This window comes from Equus caballus, chromosome 1, assembly GCF_041296265.1.
Source record: "Equus caballus isolate H_3958 breed thoroughbred chromosome 1, TB-T2T, whole genome shotgun sequence".
NCBI lineage: Eukaryota > Metazoa > Chordata > Mammalia > Perissodactyla > Equidae > Equus > Equus caballus.
In genome coordinates this window covers 182052153-182067126 of record NC_091684.1, presented here as the reverse complement: position 1 = coordinate 182067126, position 14974 = coordinate 182052153, and the positions used below count along the sequence as shown (strand labels likewise).

The window sequence follows — 14974 nt, the reverse complement described above, 5'->3', positions numbered from 1 at the left end:
TTTTTCTCTTATCTAGTTTGTATTTTTCTCTACAGTATTAAACATTTGGAAGAGCCTAATGGATGCAGAAAGAATATCTTACTTTCATTTTATTTACGTGCTTCCATTTGTGACTTCTGGGAATTATGTAGATTCACTGACTATAAGTGGTGCTTTATACATAAAGTTTAAGAATATTTTTATATACAAACTTCAATATGTTGACTTTTTCAATATTTAATCATTCTGCCTTCATATTTTAGTTATTCATGTACTTATATTTCAAATTTAAGTTATCCACTGAAGACCAACATCTCATTTAATGCATAAAGTTGTAAATGGGCTGGCATATTTGAAATTTAGGCATACCTGCTAAAGTTGGATTATAATACATCTTTTTAAAAATTCTCTTGACTCTCTGCTTTTCAGTTGTTAACCCTTTATCTTGATTGTTTACTTATAAAAAATAATTGATAGTAACTTAATAAAGTGCTCATTTCTGTTCTCTTGCTGATCTTTAAGTAGCTTCCCTGATTACCTCAGATGCCTCGAAACTGTGTCCTTTCTAAAATTAAAGAAAAAGCATTTTTAAAAGGGCTAAAGACTAGAGGTTCAGTTTTCATTTTTTTAAGCAGTGATACTCTCAGCTGAGAATTTGTGGTCTGTTTATTAGGGAAAAATCATGTTAAGCTCATTTTTGTTTAATTTTATGAGAACTCTTGTTATAGGAATGGATCATATTTTTAAGCTTTTTATAAAGGGGGGTGCTTTATTGACTTCCCATAACTCCATTCTGTCAAATTTTTATGTAGTGTCAAAGGCAATTTCAGTTTTGCCTCTCTGATACACAATCCTTTCATTCCCTTTACACAAGCCACAAAATTTTTAGAAGATTTACTGGAGTATATATATTATTCCACCCAGTTAACACCTTTTTCAGGCCAGCTGGCTGTAAACCATTTCAGAGAGGATCAGCGTGTGTGTAAAGGGAGATAGGGCGTGTAAGTGGATGAGGGACAGGACCGGTCCTGTCTTTAGAGAAGACAAGGCGGATGGGATGACAGGGCACCTCTGAGGGGAGAGTTGTTAGTGAGGGTGATAAGTAAAGGAGTTCGGATTGCTTTTCTTAGGAACCAGCTTCACAAGTGTGAGTAAAAATGTTAATTACAAAACATTTCTGTTGAACCAAGTAACCAAAAGCATCTCATACTGTTTAACCTGGTACTGGCTGTATGTAATGCCTAGCACAGTAGGCACTCAAATTTTATTGAATGAAAGAGAAAATAAACATAGTCTTATTGCATGATTTTAAGAAAAAATTAGATTGGTGTTTTCACATGAATTAGTGAATGTAGAATTTTTACCATGTCCTAGGGAGAGACACTTGGAATAATACAAGTAAGGCAGCTTAGAATAATAGTCGTTAGCAGTTTTATTGCTTAAATACTCAAACTACAATATTTTTTCCTGCAGTTCTGCTATTTGAAATACGTGCTTTTCTTTAAAGCTAAATGTTGTGTTAAGTGAAAATTTACCACCTTAACCTTTTTTCAGTACATGGATTACTATTTTAGAGTACAAGACAAATATATCTACACACATATAAAATTGATATAGAAAAATACCAGGCAATCCTGCTATCTTGTTCAGTGTGGTATTTCAGTTCTAAGTTACTATGAAAATATACTACAAAAGCTTGATACCGAATTCCCTTCCATTTCTTCTGTGACTGATTATAACTTTTTAGTACATTAAGTAACAACTATTACTGATTGGTTTTAAGACAACATCTACTTGGGTCAAAATATTTATATTTGAACTAAGTTAAAGAGCTGCTTTCTATTTAAGTTTCTCTTTCATTTTCCTTATATAATATAGAATGATTAGAGAAGGAATGTTCCTTTTGGTCTAAGTATCAGATTCTTTTATTGAGCTATGGAATTTGCATAAATATCTATACATTTAATATTCATGTTAGAACTCGTAAGATTTTAATCCACGATATTTCCTCTTTCCTGAGTTTTTAAGGATCATGATTATGAAGCCTCAGCAGAGTGTTTTGAACAATTAGGTCTAAATTGTAATTAGATGGTAGTAGCTTTAAATGAATGGTTATTTGCTTAAAACAGTTGCTGGCATCTTTAACAGTATTATATCTGATCCTGGTATGCTATATAGTATTTCAGTATTACGAGAATATAACTTATACATTATATCCCCTTGCACTTTTTCTTTCACTTGTCATAATGTGACCATTATTGCTGGGATTCTAAGAAATCTCTACAAATTCCTCTAATGACATCGGAAACAATTGGTTCTAATCCTGTGAACTCTCTTGTGAAGAAAGCATGTGACTCCTTTGGTTTAGAGGCCATATCTTTCAGGTCATCCAGAGGTGCCCAAGCCACACCAACAGAGAAGATGGTGATACCTACAATGGAAACATTAAGTGAATTAAAACGAAGTTCCAGCTTATATATAAAATTACGTGCAAAGATTTTTCATATATTAGCACACAGCTGAAGAGAAAACTGGTAACGTCTGAAGAACTAAATCCCCTGTACCAAATTGTTAGGTAGGTTTTAACAGGCATTGTGATGACAATGGCTCAACAGTTTGGTCAAAACCAGAAGCTTTGCTATTAGTGTAATTTACCACATTAACAGCTAAATCATATGATCACTTACATAGAAAAAAATTTGATGTTTCAATATCCATCATGATAGAACACAGTAAGCTAGAAATAGAAGGAAACTTTCTTAGCCTGACAAAAATGCCTAAATATATATATATATCAATCCAAACCCTACAGCAAACATAGTGAAATGGTAAAAACTTCCCCTCTGAGGCTGGCATGAGAAAGGACTGCCTGCTGTCATCACTTCAATTAGTCGTTCTGGAGTCACAGCAAGGACAACAGGGCAAGAAAGAAGGGCATAACAAGATAGGATACGTAAATGGTCGGAGTTTTCTAAGGCTGCATTGTTGGGGGGGGAGAATGGTGACTAGTCCTCTGTGAATAATGCCAAGTTTCTTCCATTTCAATTTTTATATTTTTACATTGGCAACACCAGTAGTCAGAAATCGTCAGTGTTTAATCCCAAAGCAAAAATCTCCTGGTGATGAAAACAGCCAAGGAGAAATGTCTGTGAAGCTAGAATTTCTTCCAGTCACACAAGGCATTCCATCTGCATTCCCTTGAGCTACTAGAAGATTTTCCCTCCAACTGTACATTTGGTTAGGTGATGTGACGTTAGTTTGATTCACCTCATTCCCGATTGTGGAAGTGGTGTAGCAGAGTCTTAGTGTAGACTACCATCTCTCTCATGGGTGAAGTTCCCCATAAAATTTTGAGAGTTTCTGAAAGAGCCCCTCCTATCCAAGGATTCTAGTGGTATACAGTGCTCAGAGTTGTCAATACTTAAGATATAAACCCGTTTATTTGCAAATAAGCAGGTTTATGATGGAAAAGCTACTTGAAAAGCTACTTGAAACGATTTCTGATTTATCACCACCAGCCAATCCTCTCTCGCTGGCAAGAGAGAAAAGGTCAAAAATTTTCCTCCCTCCTGTTTTTCTCTCTTTTCATTCTGCATTCAAGCTCAGATTATTTAGCTCAGGCCCAGTATATAATTACAGGTTTTTTTTTTTTTTTTTTTAAACTTGTGGTCTATCCCTGAAAGCCTACCCTATTTTCTGGCTTTTGTTAACTTTCACTTCATTATCACTAAAAGATAACTTTCATGAAAATAGTCTAGCCCAGCCTCCTAAAAGTCAATTGACCACATCGGGGAAAATGTATCTGAATTAACCTGGTTCACTTTATTTAGCCTGAAGCCAATCCTGTTAACCAGAAATTAGTTCAGTAAGCTGCACTTTTAAGGAGTATGATAGCGAACAGGTGTTCAACATAGGCTAGTAGCTGACGTATAAAATAAACCAGTGTATAGCTTAAATGGCATGTATCAGCTCTCTGTCCTACTTTATAAAAACTGCTCCATCAATATCTATAAAAGTACATAAGTGCATTAGCAGAGGTGCTAATTGTACAAAAGGGAAAAGGTTAAGTCATTAGGAATTAAATAGGGAAAAGTGCAGAAGAGTGTAGAAAAATGCAAGGACGCTAATTCCGCCCCCCCCCCCCCAAGTTAGCATTTTTGTTTCTTAAATATTATTGGACTCCAGTCACTCAGTTTTATCCCAGGAAAGGGAACCTCAGCTTTATCTTGGCCTATTTGATCTCAGCACGTTATGTTAATGTCTTCAGAAACTAGAGGCCTTTGCCAAAAGAAATATTAAGGTTGGGATAAGGGAGAAAAAAACCCTTTTCATATCTTTTAATAACATCAGAATGTGTGTTCATTATCTCAAGAAAGACACCAGAAAGGAAGTTTAGATGGGATGGTATTAAAGTCTTTATTGGTGACCTTAGCATCTAGAAAACTCATGCCAGACTGAAAACTACTAAAAAAGAGTTAGGATAAATTATCAAATAGATTCATAATACGTTGTTATAAAGGGGGATATATTCCAAGTTTGAGCCAAATGTGAGGACTTGTAACGTATTTCCTTGATGTATGACATGGTTCTCATGGCAGTTCCAAGATAGTGTGGTTAGGCGTGGACTCAGCCAGACTGCCTGGGTTTGAATATTGGCCTCAACACGAGCTTGGTGATTTTGAGGAAGTTTCTTATCTGTAGAATGAGATTAATGGGGCTGCTTTGACAATTAAATCAGTTAATATTGGGTAAAGCTCTTAGAACAATGAGTGCTACACTGTAGGTGTTTGTTCAATAAAATAAATGCTTAAGTTTATATTTGCTCCTAAAATTCACTGAACCCCTCCCTTGGTTCCCTTCCCAGTCAAAGGACAAGGACCTTACCTGCATCATGTGCAGCAGCTGCAGGACCTCGAACGTCATCGTAGGACTGCCCGTCTGTGACAATCACCAGGAAGTTCTTGTTGGGGCTATCCCTCATGGGACCAAACACGTTTCTAACAGTAAAGGAAATGGCGTCACCAGTAGCCGTTCCGCCACTCATGTAGCGGATGTTTCTGATAACGGCCAGGACATTCTCTTTGGTGCTATAGTCAGTGAAACTGAACTCTGTGCGCTGATCATAGGTGAACTGTACAGCAGCTATCTTGGCACCAATGTCCGAAATTTCAAAAGTCTTGGCTATGTTGGAAACAAATTCAAGCATGAGGCGGAAATTGCTGTCTCCAACACTGCTGGAGCCGTCAATTAGAAAGGCGATGTTCACCGAGTTATAACAGGTCTTGCTGCACATCATTTGCTCGTGAGCGCAGAGCTTCTGCACCAGAGGCTTTACATATTTCGTGGTGCCAAACCAGTTGGGCATGTGGTAAGAGAAGAAGCCATTATTCCGACAGACAGCCTAACGGAGGAGACATAAAAGAGATCCAAAGTTGCTTCTTCTTAAAAATTATGAGAACATTACATCTTGAATGTTTAAAGTTAATCCAGGTATGGGCCAGTCAGCACTAGGCCTCGAGGTCCAAAACTGAATGAGTACCATAACAGAAGACACCCTTCACCTCCTTACCTTGTCAACAAATGCAACATCCTGAACCATCCCCAGTTCTTCAGGGATAGGCTTCGCCACGGAAACTATAAATACATTGACGCCAAACTCTCTGGCCACAATGCCTGCTTCCTCGATATCATCAGAAGGCCAGCCATCAATAAATACCACCACCACTTTGGGGATCCCTTTTCTCACTCCAGTGTCTGCTGTGAAAAATTTCTGGGCAGTGTGCTTCAAGGCTTTTCCTAGGTTCGAAAAAGAAGCAAAGTGGAACAGCACCCCTTCTCAAATGACATTTCTATTTCCCTGTACCAACTTGATGCCACCAAGTTTAAGAACTCAGTTCTATAACAGATGCATCAGATAGGAAAGTTTAATTATCCATCAGGCCTATTTTTTGTCTTTGCCGCCCACAATACCTCCCCCCTCACCTCTCAGAAGCCTCACATTTCTTTTCCTTAGATCAGTCACCAGTGAGAAACACAAAACTGACTCCCACTCCTATACTTGTGCTCTCTGTCTAGCCCCTTAGTGACTGACTACTACCTCTAGGGACTTCTTGTCTCCTTTCAGAAGGTCCACAGTGCTACTCTCGTTCTTTCCGCCGCATCTGCATTCATTAGATAAGTCTGTTGATCTTTGCTCCTTTTTAACATTCTAAACAGGTACTTCTCTAAAGTGATATCTACCCTATCCAAAATAAGGATTATAAATCACAATGCTTTATGTTTTGTAAAAATAAGCAATATCAATTAACCCTTTGCTATATTTTCCATTATAAGTTGAACATCTCAGATGATCAAGTGCAGACCTAGCTAAAAGTTCAGTGCCAGGAGGAGGAGTGTCCCATCAGCTTATAAAATAGCATAATATTGTTTCACGTGTCTGGTCATTCATAAGGCTCTCCTGTGTTACCTCCCAGGTGCCACAGTCTGCTTACCTGTGTTGGAGTTACCCCCTCTGAAACCGACTTCCTTTATGGCAAACAAAACATCTTTGGCTGATGTAAAGTTTTTCAAGTAAAATTCTATTTTTGGATGTTCACTAAGTGGAAAAATGAAAAAATGTTATCCAGGGAGAATTGGACAGGTAAAAACAAACAAGCAACATAATATACCTTAAAAAAAAGTCTTGAAATTGGACCGTGCCCAAGTTTCTCTCCTATTCCCACAGTACACAGTCAACTAAGGCATGGCATCCTTACTTGAATTTTTTGGGCTCTTTCAGAAATGTAACAAAAAACAATTGCTACCTTGAGCGTTTGTTACATTCTGGGTAATATGCTAAATACATATTCCGTGTATAATTTCCTTTCATCGTAACTCTACAAGGTAGAAATTATTATCCCTATTATATAAATGAAGAAACTGAGGCTCAGAGCATTTAGGCAATTTGCCCAACAAAACATGGTCACATTTTAGATTCAGGTTTGTCTGGCTCCAAAGTCTACGCCTGAACTAGATGAAGCACCTGAAACCAGGCTTGGCTCAGGGCCCCAGGCTTATGGGAAGTCTGCAGAGTTGGGCACCTGAAAGCTGGAAGGCAGCTGGGCGTGAGGCTAGGTCTGCTCTAGAGGGGACCCTGGCAGCACTGAACATTCTGGGTCTATTAACCCAGGTTTCTGAAGAGGCAATTTCCATGACACTAAGGCCAACATTTTAAAAATGAGAAAGTTATAAGGAAACGAATTATAAAGTATTATAATATTGAATTTTTCTTATACTGGCATTTGCCAGTCTTAAAATTATGTATATTGCAAGAGATTTGGGATTTTCCACATTTAGTAGTAAAAGAATTTCGGCTCACTTTTATAACTACACCGTGTTCATTAGACATCATGCTGAGTAAAAACAGTTAAAGCACAATTTGTTGTGTTACGTTTTTAGATAAGTCAATATTTCCTCAGTGCAAAATTTTAAGATCTTAGCATTATCAATTGCCATTAAGTCCAGATTTTTGAGGGACAAATATGGCACTGACTGTATTTCTGCATACCTGGTGTATGATTTCCATATACCTGGTGGAATGCAGGGTCACAGAATCAGATTTCATAGGGCGATAGTCTTTTCATTTTTATGGTCATTTTTCAACTATCCAAATTATGATTCATGAGATTTAGTCTTATTTTTGTATCCTTAATGACATATTGTTATTCTGCTTAAATATAAACACTTGATATACTTTATCTATTATAATGTTCTTCCTAAAATAGAAAACCTATAAACCAGGAAGTTTATAGAGAAGCTAGTCTTTGTATGAACCTACAAGGTGGTATAGCTTTGAAAAGAATTGGGTAAAAATAGCAAAGAAAAAATATAAGAAGAAAAATATTGAGGCAAATTTGCCCTATGGGATGTTAAAATGTACAATAAAGCTACAATAAAAGCATTGTCGAAAAGATGTAAGAATTAGCACGTGGATCAAAGAAACAAACTTGTCTAAACCTGTATATAAAATTGATAGCACAAATCAAGGGAATAAGCAGCTCATTTTTTTTTTTAAAGGTGTGGGACAAACAGCTTAACTATGTAGCATATGACAAAGTTAAATTCTCACACCAAAAAAATTCTATCTACATTAAGAGCCAATTGTAAAAAATAACACCAGAAAAAATGAAATATAAATTAAATATTGTAGTAGTATTAGTGACACCCTTACACCCCACTGATAGTAGTTTAAATTGGATCAACTTTCCAGAAAGCAACTTAACTTTATATCAGAAGCCTTAAAAATGTCAGGACCCTTTGACCCAATCTGACTTCTAGGAGTCTAGCTTAATGAACTAATCAGAGATGGCACAAGGATGGCTTAAGGACGCTCATCACAGTGCAATGCGCACGCAATGGTGAAAAAGCAACAGAAGAACAGATAAATAATCATGCAGAGGAGCATTATGAAACATCATTTTTTGGAGAATATTTGTGATATGGTAAAATCACATGGTAAAGGGACGAAAACACATGATTAGACATTTTTATAGTTGGAGCTTTTGAAAAAGAAATACACATGTATAAGCAAATATTTTCTTAAAATCCTGAAAAGAAATAAAACATTTTACAATGATTATCTCTGGGGGCTATATTTGGGAAATCTGTTTTCTTTGTGCTTTATACGTTTTCAAGTTTCCTATAATGAGCATATTATAATGCTAAAAGCCATCAATGCATATTATTTTAAAATGAATAAAAAAAAGGTCAAGCTTCAGATCTCCAATCAAAGGAATATGGAGAGAGCTTAAAAAAATAACAAGAGTATAGAGAGGAAGAATGGACACATCACTGCTTCTTCAGCAAAGAGAACTTAGCAACTGAGCAAAGTAAATGTGCAGAGGTCATTTGTATGAGCAACGAGACATTTTAGTCTACCTTCTGGTCCTTAGATAGCATAAAATTCTCTAAATCCTTTTATTCCAAAAAGGAAGCAATTAGACCTACCCAGTCTGCTCAGGCAGTCTTAAATCCTGAATTTATAGTTTGGAAATCCAGACTGTCTACAACTCACTATGTTTATACCGAATTGAAATAAATGTACCTACTAAAAGGACTGATCACTTGTCATCATTCAAGACATCATTTAAATCTCCTCCCCTTTTAACAAGGTTGGTACCTGGCTTGAACTAGGCCCACGTGTGGTCCTTCTGTTCCAATTCCCAACATTAGAGCCACTTTCCCAACAAAATTCTTCTGTAGATTAAATCGGCGCTGCCCAATATTAAAACTTCCATCGATCAGAAACGCAATGTCTGCTTTGCAGTCTGTGAGAACACCCAAAACAAGTCCTTTCGTTAGCAGTTTCAAGAGGAGGGAGGGAGCAAGAGAGAGTGTTCTTCTCCCAAACAGATATCTGGACTCTTACCTTTATTGCCAGCTTTCTTCTCAGGTGTTTTCTTTAGTCGTTTACCTGAAACAAAGGAAGCACCTGGCATTAGCAAAAGGAAGACAGCTCCACAGCAAGAAGCCCACGTGGGGAAAAGCTCACAAGGAGTGTCATTCTTGAAAACACTTCATTCTGGACTGGGAAGTAAGGCCCCAACAAACAAGTCAGGGCTGCAGCAGGCCTGCATATAGATGTGCCTCCAATCCACCACTTTGACATCCCAAACTCACAGTTGAGGCAGGATTGGGAACTCAGTTAGACTCTAACCTTCTTAATGTCCTTGATTTTAAAATTGCCACCGTCTTAGAAAAGGAGATCCCTGGCTAGTTCTTAAAATGTACACACACTAATTCCTTTTATTCCTATGACAAACAGAACTAGGGAATTTATGGTACTTGTACTTTGACCAGTTTCTAGGTGTGGTTTATCAAATCAGGGAGAATTGGCAGGACTTCAAGAGAATGTTTTGTAGCAGAGTTTATAATTGAAAAAGACGTTTATAAAGAAGACGACGAAGGGATTTAAAATATAAAACAATGTTTTCCTATGTAATATACCAGTACACTTCAGATATTTGCTTTATGTTTCTTTAACATCAGTTTTTTTTTAAAGGAAAGTTCCTATCAAAGACACATTTATTTATAACTTCCAAATGCTGTGCCAGGCAACTAGGAGATAGGGTCCATATTTCAAACCTGTTGCTGGACGTGCTGTGGACACTGCTCGTCCTGTGGCTTCCTGGGTACCACTTCTGCCTTCTGTTAAAATAAAGAGAAGCTATTTTTTCCTCTTCCTTCTTTTCCATCAAAGCATAAGGAATCTAATTTAGAGTTCTTTAGGATGATAAATATATTAGAATGATGGCAATTGCAGGAGTAATTGCTGTGTGCTAGTTTCAAAGAACCAAAATGGATTCTATCTATTATATTTTAAAAGGATCACCAAAAAGGAATTCACATTTATTCACTAGTTATTTTGATTTAGTGTTGTTTGGTAAATGTCAGGGCATTCTGATTGCAAACAATTCAAGTTTCCACTGCCATCTTCTGACAGCAAGATTATTCTCCCCCCATTCACCCGTTAGGCTTGAGGGGGCCCCTGACTCTCCAGGTCCCCTGACTCTAACCTATAGTTGACCCCTTCAGTCTTGATCACAGGTTTTTCCATCAGAGTCAAAGAGGCTGGGCTGAGAAAAGCAGAAAACGTTTTGGGGGGGAGAGGTAATATTTACACAATAGTAAGCACAATGTAATTGTACCTACTTGTCACTGTGAAAGAAGCAGACCACCTGGACAGCGTCTGAGACTGGATGCCATTGGCAACGACTGAGGAATAGTTTTCTCGACCTGGTAGGCTATAGATTCGCACGGGTCCCCCTGAGTTGCCGATTACTCCTCTGCAACACAAGAACAGTTGCGATTCTATCCCCGCTTTTGCAGGGGCATCCGACTGCCAGAGTGCCACGTTGCACCTATTGCTCTGACTAATCAAGAAAATCGTTCAGCAGGGAACTATTTGAGGATGCTATCAGCCTTTTTAAAAACTCGCTTACACAGGTACGAAATCTGCTGGGGGAATGGTTTTTTGCTGTCAAACTTCTTAAGTGTTGCTAAACACACACTTGTAGCATCCTGTTCCCCACAGCCAGAGGCTCCGAGTTAGGAGCGCCAGTGCTCTTAGTTTTCTAAGATAAGTTAACTACATGTCCTTGGACTTCATTTTCTAAAAATGCATCCTACTGGCTATTCTTTTGCAGGACAGCAGAGTGGTGATGAACATGGGCTCTGGAGACAGAGAATACGGGCTTTCAGTCCCAGCTCTGGCACTTGCTAACAATGGTGACCGCGGGCAAGATACTCGACAACTCTCTGAGTTGAGTTTCCTCAACTGTAAAACGGAGTCAAACTATATCTACCACACAGAAGTAGAGTAGCAGCACATAGTAAAAATGCAGTAATATACCACATGATTAGAAATGTTTCAGAATCACAGGAGTCTAGCTGTCAAGAAACAACGCAATTTGCCTTTAGTCGGAAAGCTTCCCTTGTATGTTTGGTGTATCTACCTTCTATGGCCAAAAGTGGCACCAAAAGAAAGAAAAGGTGCGAGTGTGTGGCATCCAGTTGGCTACAGAGGGGAAGGGAATCCTGGCACGTGCATCTCTCTCCCCGTGGCGTGTCTGGGCTTACCTGTGGATGGCGGCGCCACATATGCTCGATACAGAAGCATACACGATGTTCCCAAACACAGAGAATTCGTCAAGAGGGCAGTCCCCTGGGCAGAGGACATCTGCTTTCTCCTTCCTGATGTCCAGGCCTCTGGTAAAGCACGTGATAGCGATGGGAACTGAAGAGAAAGGAGGGAAGGTAATAACCATTCTTAGGACTTCTACAAGAGTGGTGCTGGTTGGGGGGGAGGGGCCTAGGATGAGATTGAAGCTTTACTTCCCTAATTTCTACACTCCTTAAGAATATTGACTTATGTACCAGTCCACACTATTCCAGATTTCAGCAAGCCAAAAATCACTTTTCCAATCTAGTCTTCAGCCACTATAAAGACTAACGGGAGAATTTTCTCAGTTCTTATCAGTTTGGAAATACACAATTGGAAATATATCAGAACTAGAAAATAACAGCCATTGGCCATTTATTCTAGAAATATAAAATTCTCAGTTCTGATGATGTGTGTACATAGTTGCCTGAGGCGAAGATATTAAATCTGGGCTGCACCTGTGAGGGACATTTTCATAGACACAGGCACAAACCTAAGTCATCTTTTGCTTCAGAGGACCATTTATATCAGTTTTCCTCCAAATGCAGTGCCTTAAAATTATACCTTAATTTAAGCAAACTAGTGAAAAGACACTTCACTTTACAGAGTGTCATTTAGCTCAATCATTCATTTTATAGTTGAAGAAATTAAAGGCCTGGGGTTACTTTACTCAAGGTCACCCAGCTCAAGGAGCATTCTGCAACTCCTGCAGGCCAGGAAACGGGGCAGTTAGTCTCTTCAGAATGGAGTATTTTCATCTGAATTGAACCTGATTACTTCTGCTCCAGATCTGTCCAGAAAGATATACCAGGCAGTGAATGCATTTTTAGAAAGCACTGTTAATACGCCAGCTTTACACAGTCAACCTGACTAATAAAGAATCGAAGTTTTTTACTACAAAAGATGTTAGGTAGAGACAAGCCCTTGGCAACATGTGACAAGATAACAAAATACATGTTAATTCATCAATTTACTGTGAATATTAAATTGAGAATGTTATTAAACACTACTTTCCAAAAACAGAAAGCTGTGGTTATCCAAACCTTTTTGAAACAGAGGTTAATAATAATAATAAGCAACTTTTTCCCAAGGCAGAGCAACAAGGATGCTCCCTCAGGAGCCTCTGCACACCCTGGACTGTACACGTGGATGGAAGGGAAGGCAGGATGCCAGGGACAATGCTGGTTCCTTAGTTCCCAAGCACTCTAGATTGCTGGGGAAGTGAAAATCCTTACCAAAACAGTAGCCTCCTACTTATGAGCCTCATCCCTATTATCAAACAGCCTTAATTCTTCCTCCCAATTTGGGTGGCTTCAGAGGCTCTGCCTTCAGCTGCCAACACTGAGAGAGAGAGAGTGTGTGTGTGTGTGTGTGTGTGTCTTGGGGGATGTGGGAGGGCTGAAGACAGCCCGGTGCAATACTTACCCTCATTTCTCCTTTCAAGGAAAAACAAAGGATAGATTTTTTGGAAAGGAGTTTGCCTTTTATATTGTAGAAAACACACCAAATCACACACCCAGACTCGGACTTCTACATGTGGACAAACTCTTTTTAAACTCCGTCGAATATGAAACGCGCCCATAAATGCTGCTTCTTATAGGGGTCACTCCTAGAAACACAGCCAGGGGGCACACAGGTGGGAGACGACGCAAGCCTCTCGGGCAGCTCCGACAGTCTGAAGTCCGGCTGGGAGGCTTCCCCCGACCTCAAACGCAGGGAACTCCCGGGACCAGCGCGCCCCTCGGCGGGGCTCCACGAACACCGCCTGCCTCCGCCTGCCAGCGAGCTCCGGGGACGTGGGTGTGGATGGGGGATTCCTTCTCCGCGCCGTGGGAGGAATGTCCCCATCGGACCCCAGGGGCTCCTCGCGTGGGAGGTGGGGGTGAGCCGGAGCAGAAGCTGCAGGTATACAGGGGGCTGCGCCCCCCGGCCGAGGTCCAGGGGCTCGGTCTGAGCGCGCTGCCACCTGCTGGCCCTCAGCCCCTCCCGCCGCCTGCACCAAGCCCCGCTCCCCCGACCCGGGAACCCGCAGCTCACCGGCTCCCTCGCTGCCCGCGGGCTCCGGCAGCAGCAGACAGACACCTGCGGAAAGAGGACAGCGCGAGGGCTGGCTCCAGCGCCGCCCGGCTCGGCGCCGGGGGAGGGGGCGGTGAGGGGCGCGTACCCACCGAGGCAGAGGACGGGAATCCAGGCTGCAGACATGGTAGTCGGGGGGCGGCTCGCACCTGGGAGAGAGGGAGAATGCGCAGGAGGCTCCGGGGGCAGGGCGGCCCCACGTCCCCTGCACCCCGCGCCCGCCCGCTCCTGAGATCCCGCACCCCTCGGGAACCCAGGGTGGGGGACGCCGAAGAGGCCGCTGCCCCGGAGCTGGCGCCCCTCTCGGTCGGCAGGGGTCGTTCCGGCTGCAAATCGAGCCCAACCTAGAGTCGGCGTGCAACCCAGGACCGCGACGGAGGGTGCACTGTAAAGACAGACAGACAAGATGCGAGCGACAAAGGACGGCACGCACAGCCAGGCGTCAGGAACCCCAAGCCCGCGCTGGACGCCGGGGCCCCGCACCTGAGTGGGATCTGCCCGCCGCGCCCGAGTGCGGAGAGAGCGGACCGCGCGCAGCTATAAAGGCCTGGCCGTGCGCATGAGCACTGGGCCGGGGGCGCGCGGAGGGGGCCGGGCAGCAGTCGGCCAGCACCCCGCCCCCCGCCCCCCGCGGAGAGGCCCGCGGCGAGGCGCCTTCCCCCTGCAGCGCGGGGCTCCGGCCCCCGGGGAGGCGCGCGGGCCGGGGCGCGGCCCCCGCGTCGGAGGAGTCGGGACGAGCTGGGCGGTGGCGGGCGGCTGCCCCACGTGCGGAGACGGTGCCCGGCCGCCCCGCGGAGCCCGCCTCGCCCGGCGCGGAGGACCAGGGCCACGCGGCCTCGGGACCAGCTTCCCGACTTCGTGCTCCTCTCAGAACAGAGTCGCCGCTTCCAAAGTGAAGCCAGCCTGGGTTTGATCAACGCATGCCCTGGATTTGGTGGAGGCCCTGTGAACTGGTTGGTTATTCTTTGGACCTCGGGGAACCAGGCTTCCGACTCGGTTTCTGCGGGAGTCGGGTTTTCCCCAGCGGGTTCCGTTCACTGCAATGGGCTACGCGGGTGTAGTCCTCATCACATTTGCCTTTTTTTTCTTTTCTAGGTCAGGATTTATGCTTGATTGCCTTTCCAAATTCCCAGACCTGGTGTCTGGTGTGATCGCACAGGATCCCAGATTTGATAATGTGGTCTCCCGCTCCTCTCTTTCTCTTTCTGATACCTTTTTACA

The 14974-nt window shown here is 42.0% G+C and overlaps 1 protein-coding gene across 8 annotated transcripts; it reads right to left on the bottom strand.

The window, feature by feature from the left end:
- Positions 1-1393: 1393 nt before the first annotated feature.
- COCH (cochlin) lies at positions 1394-14415 on the bottom strand. Of its 8 annotated transcripts, none has more exons than XM_070241566.1 (12): positions 14237-14415; positions 13846-13902; positions 13715-13759; positions 11596-11752; positions 10669-10802; positions 10102-10164; positions 9386-9430; positions 9137-9284; positions 6471-6574; positions 5549-5775; positions 4864-5380; positions 1394-2410 (listed from the first exon to the last, which is right to left on the bottom strand). In XM_070241566.1, exons 2-12 carry the CDS (start codon positions 13877-13879, stop codon positions 2235-2237), a joined length of 1650 nt encoding a protein of 549 aa, XP_070097667.1. In that variant the 5' UTR covers positions 13880-13902; positions 14237-14415; the 3' UTR covers positions 1394-2234. The 8 variants fall into 8 exon arrangements, with proteins under 8 accessions (XP_070097667.1, XP_070097686.1, XP_070097676.1 ...); XM_070241585.1 differs by having other exon boundaries at positions 14187-14315; XM_070241575.1 differs by having other exon boundaries at positions 14098-14262.
- Positions 14416-14974: the final 559 nt, after the last annotated feature.

Coding starts and splice junctions, on each gene's coding strand:
- COCH (XM_023623515.2), bottom strand. CDS start 13,879: ATGTCTGCAGCCTGGATTCCCGTCCTCTGCCTCG. Junction 10,803..11,595: donor TGTGGCGCCGCCATCCACAG/GTAAGCCCAGAC, acceptor CTTGTGTTGCAG/AGGAGTAATCGGCAACTCAG. Junction 5,776..6,470: donor AGGGGGTAACTCCAACACAG/GTAAGCAGACTG, acceptor TTTCGAACCTAG/GAAAAGCCTTGAAGCACACT.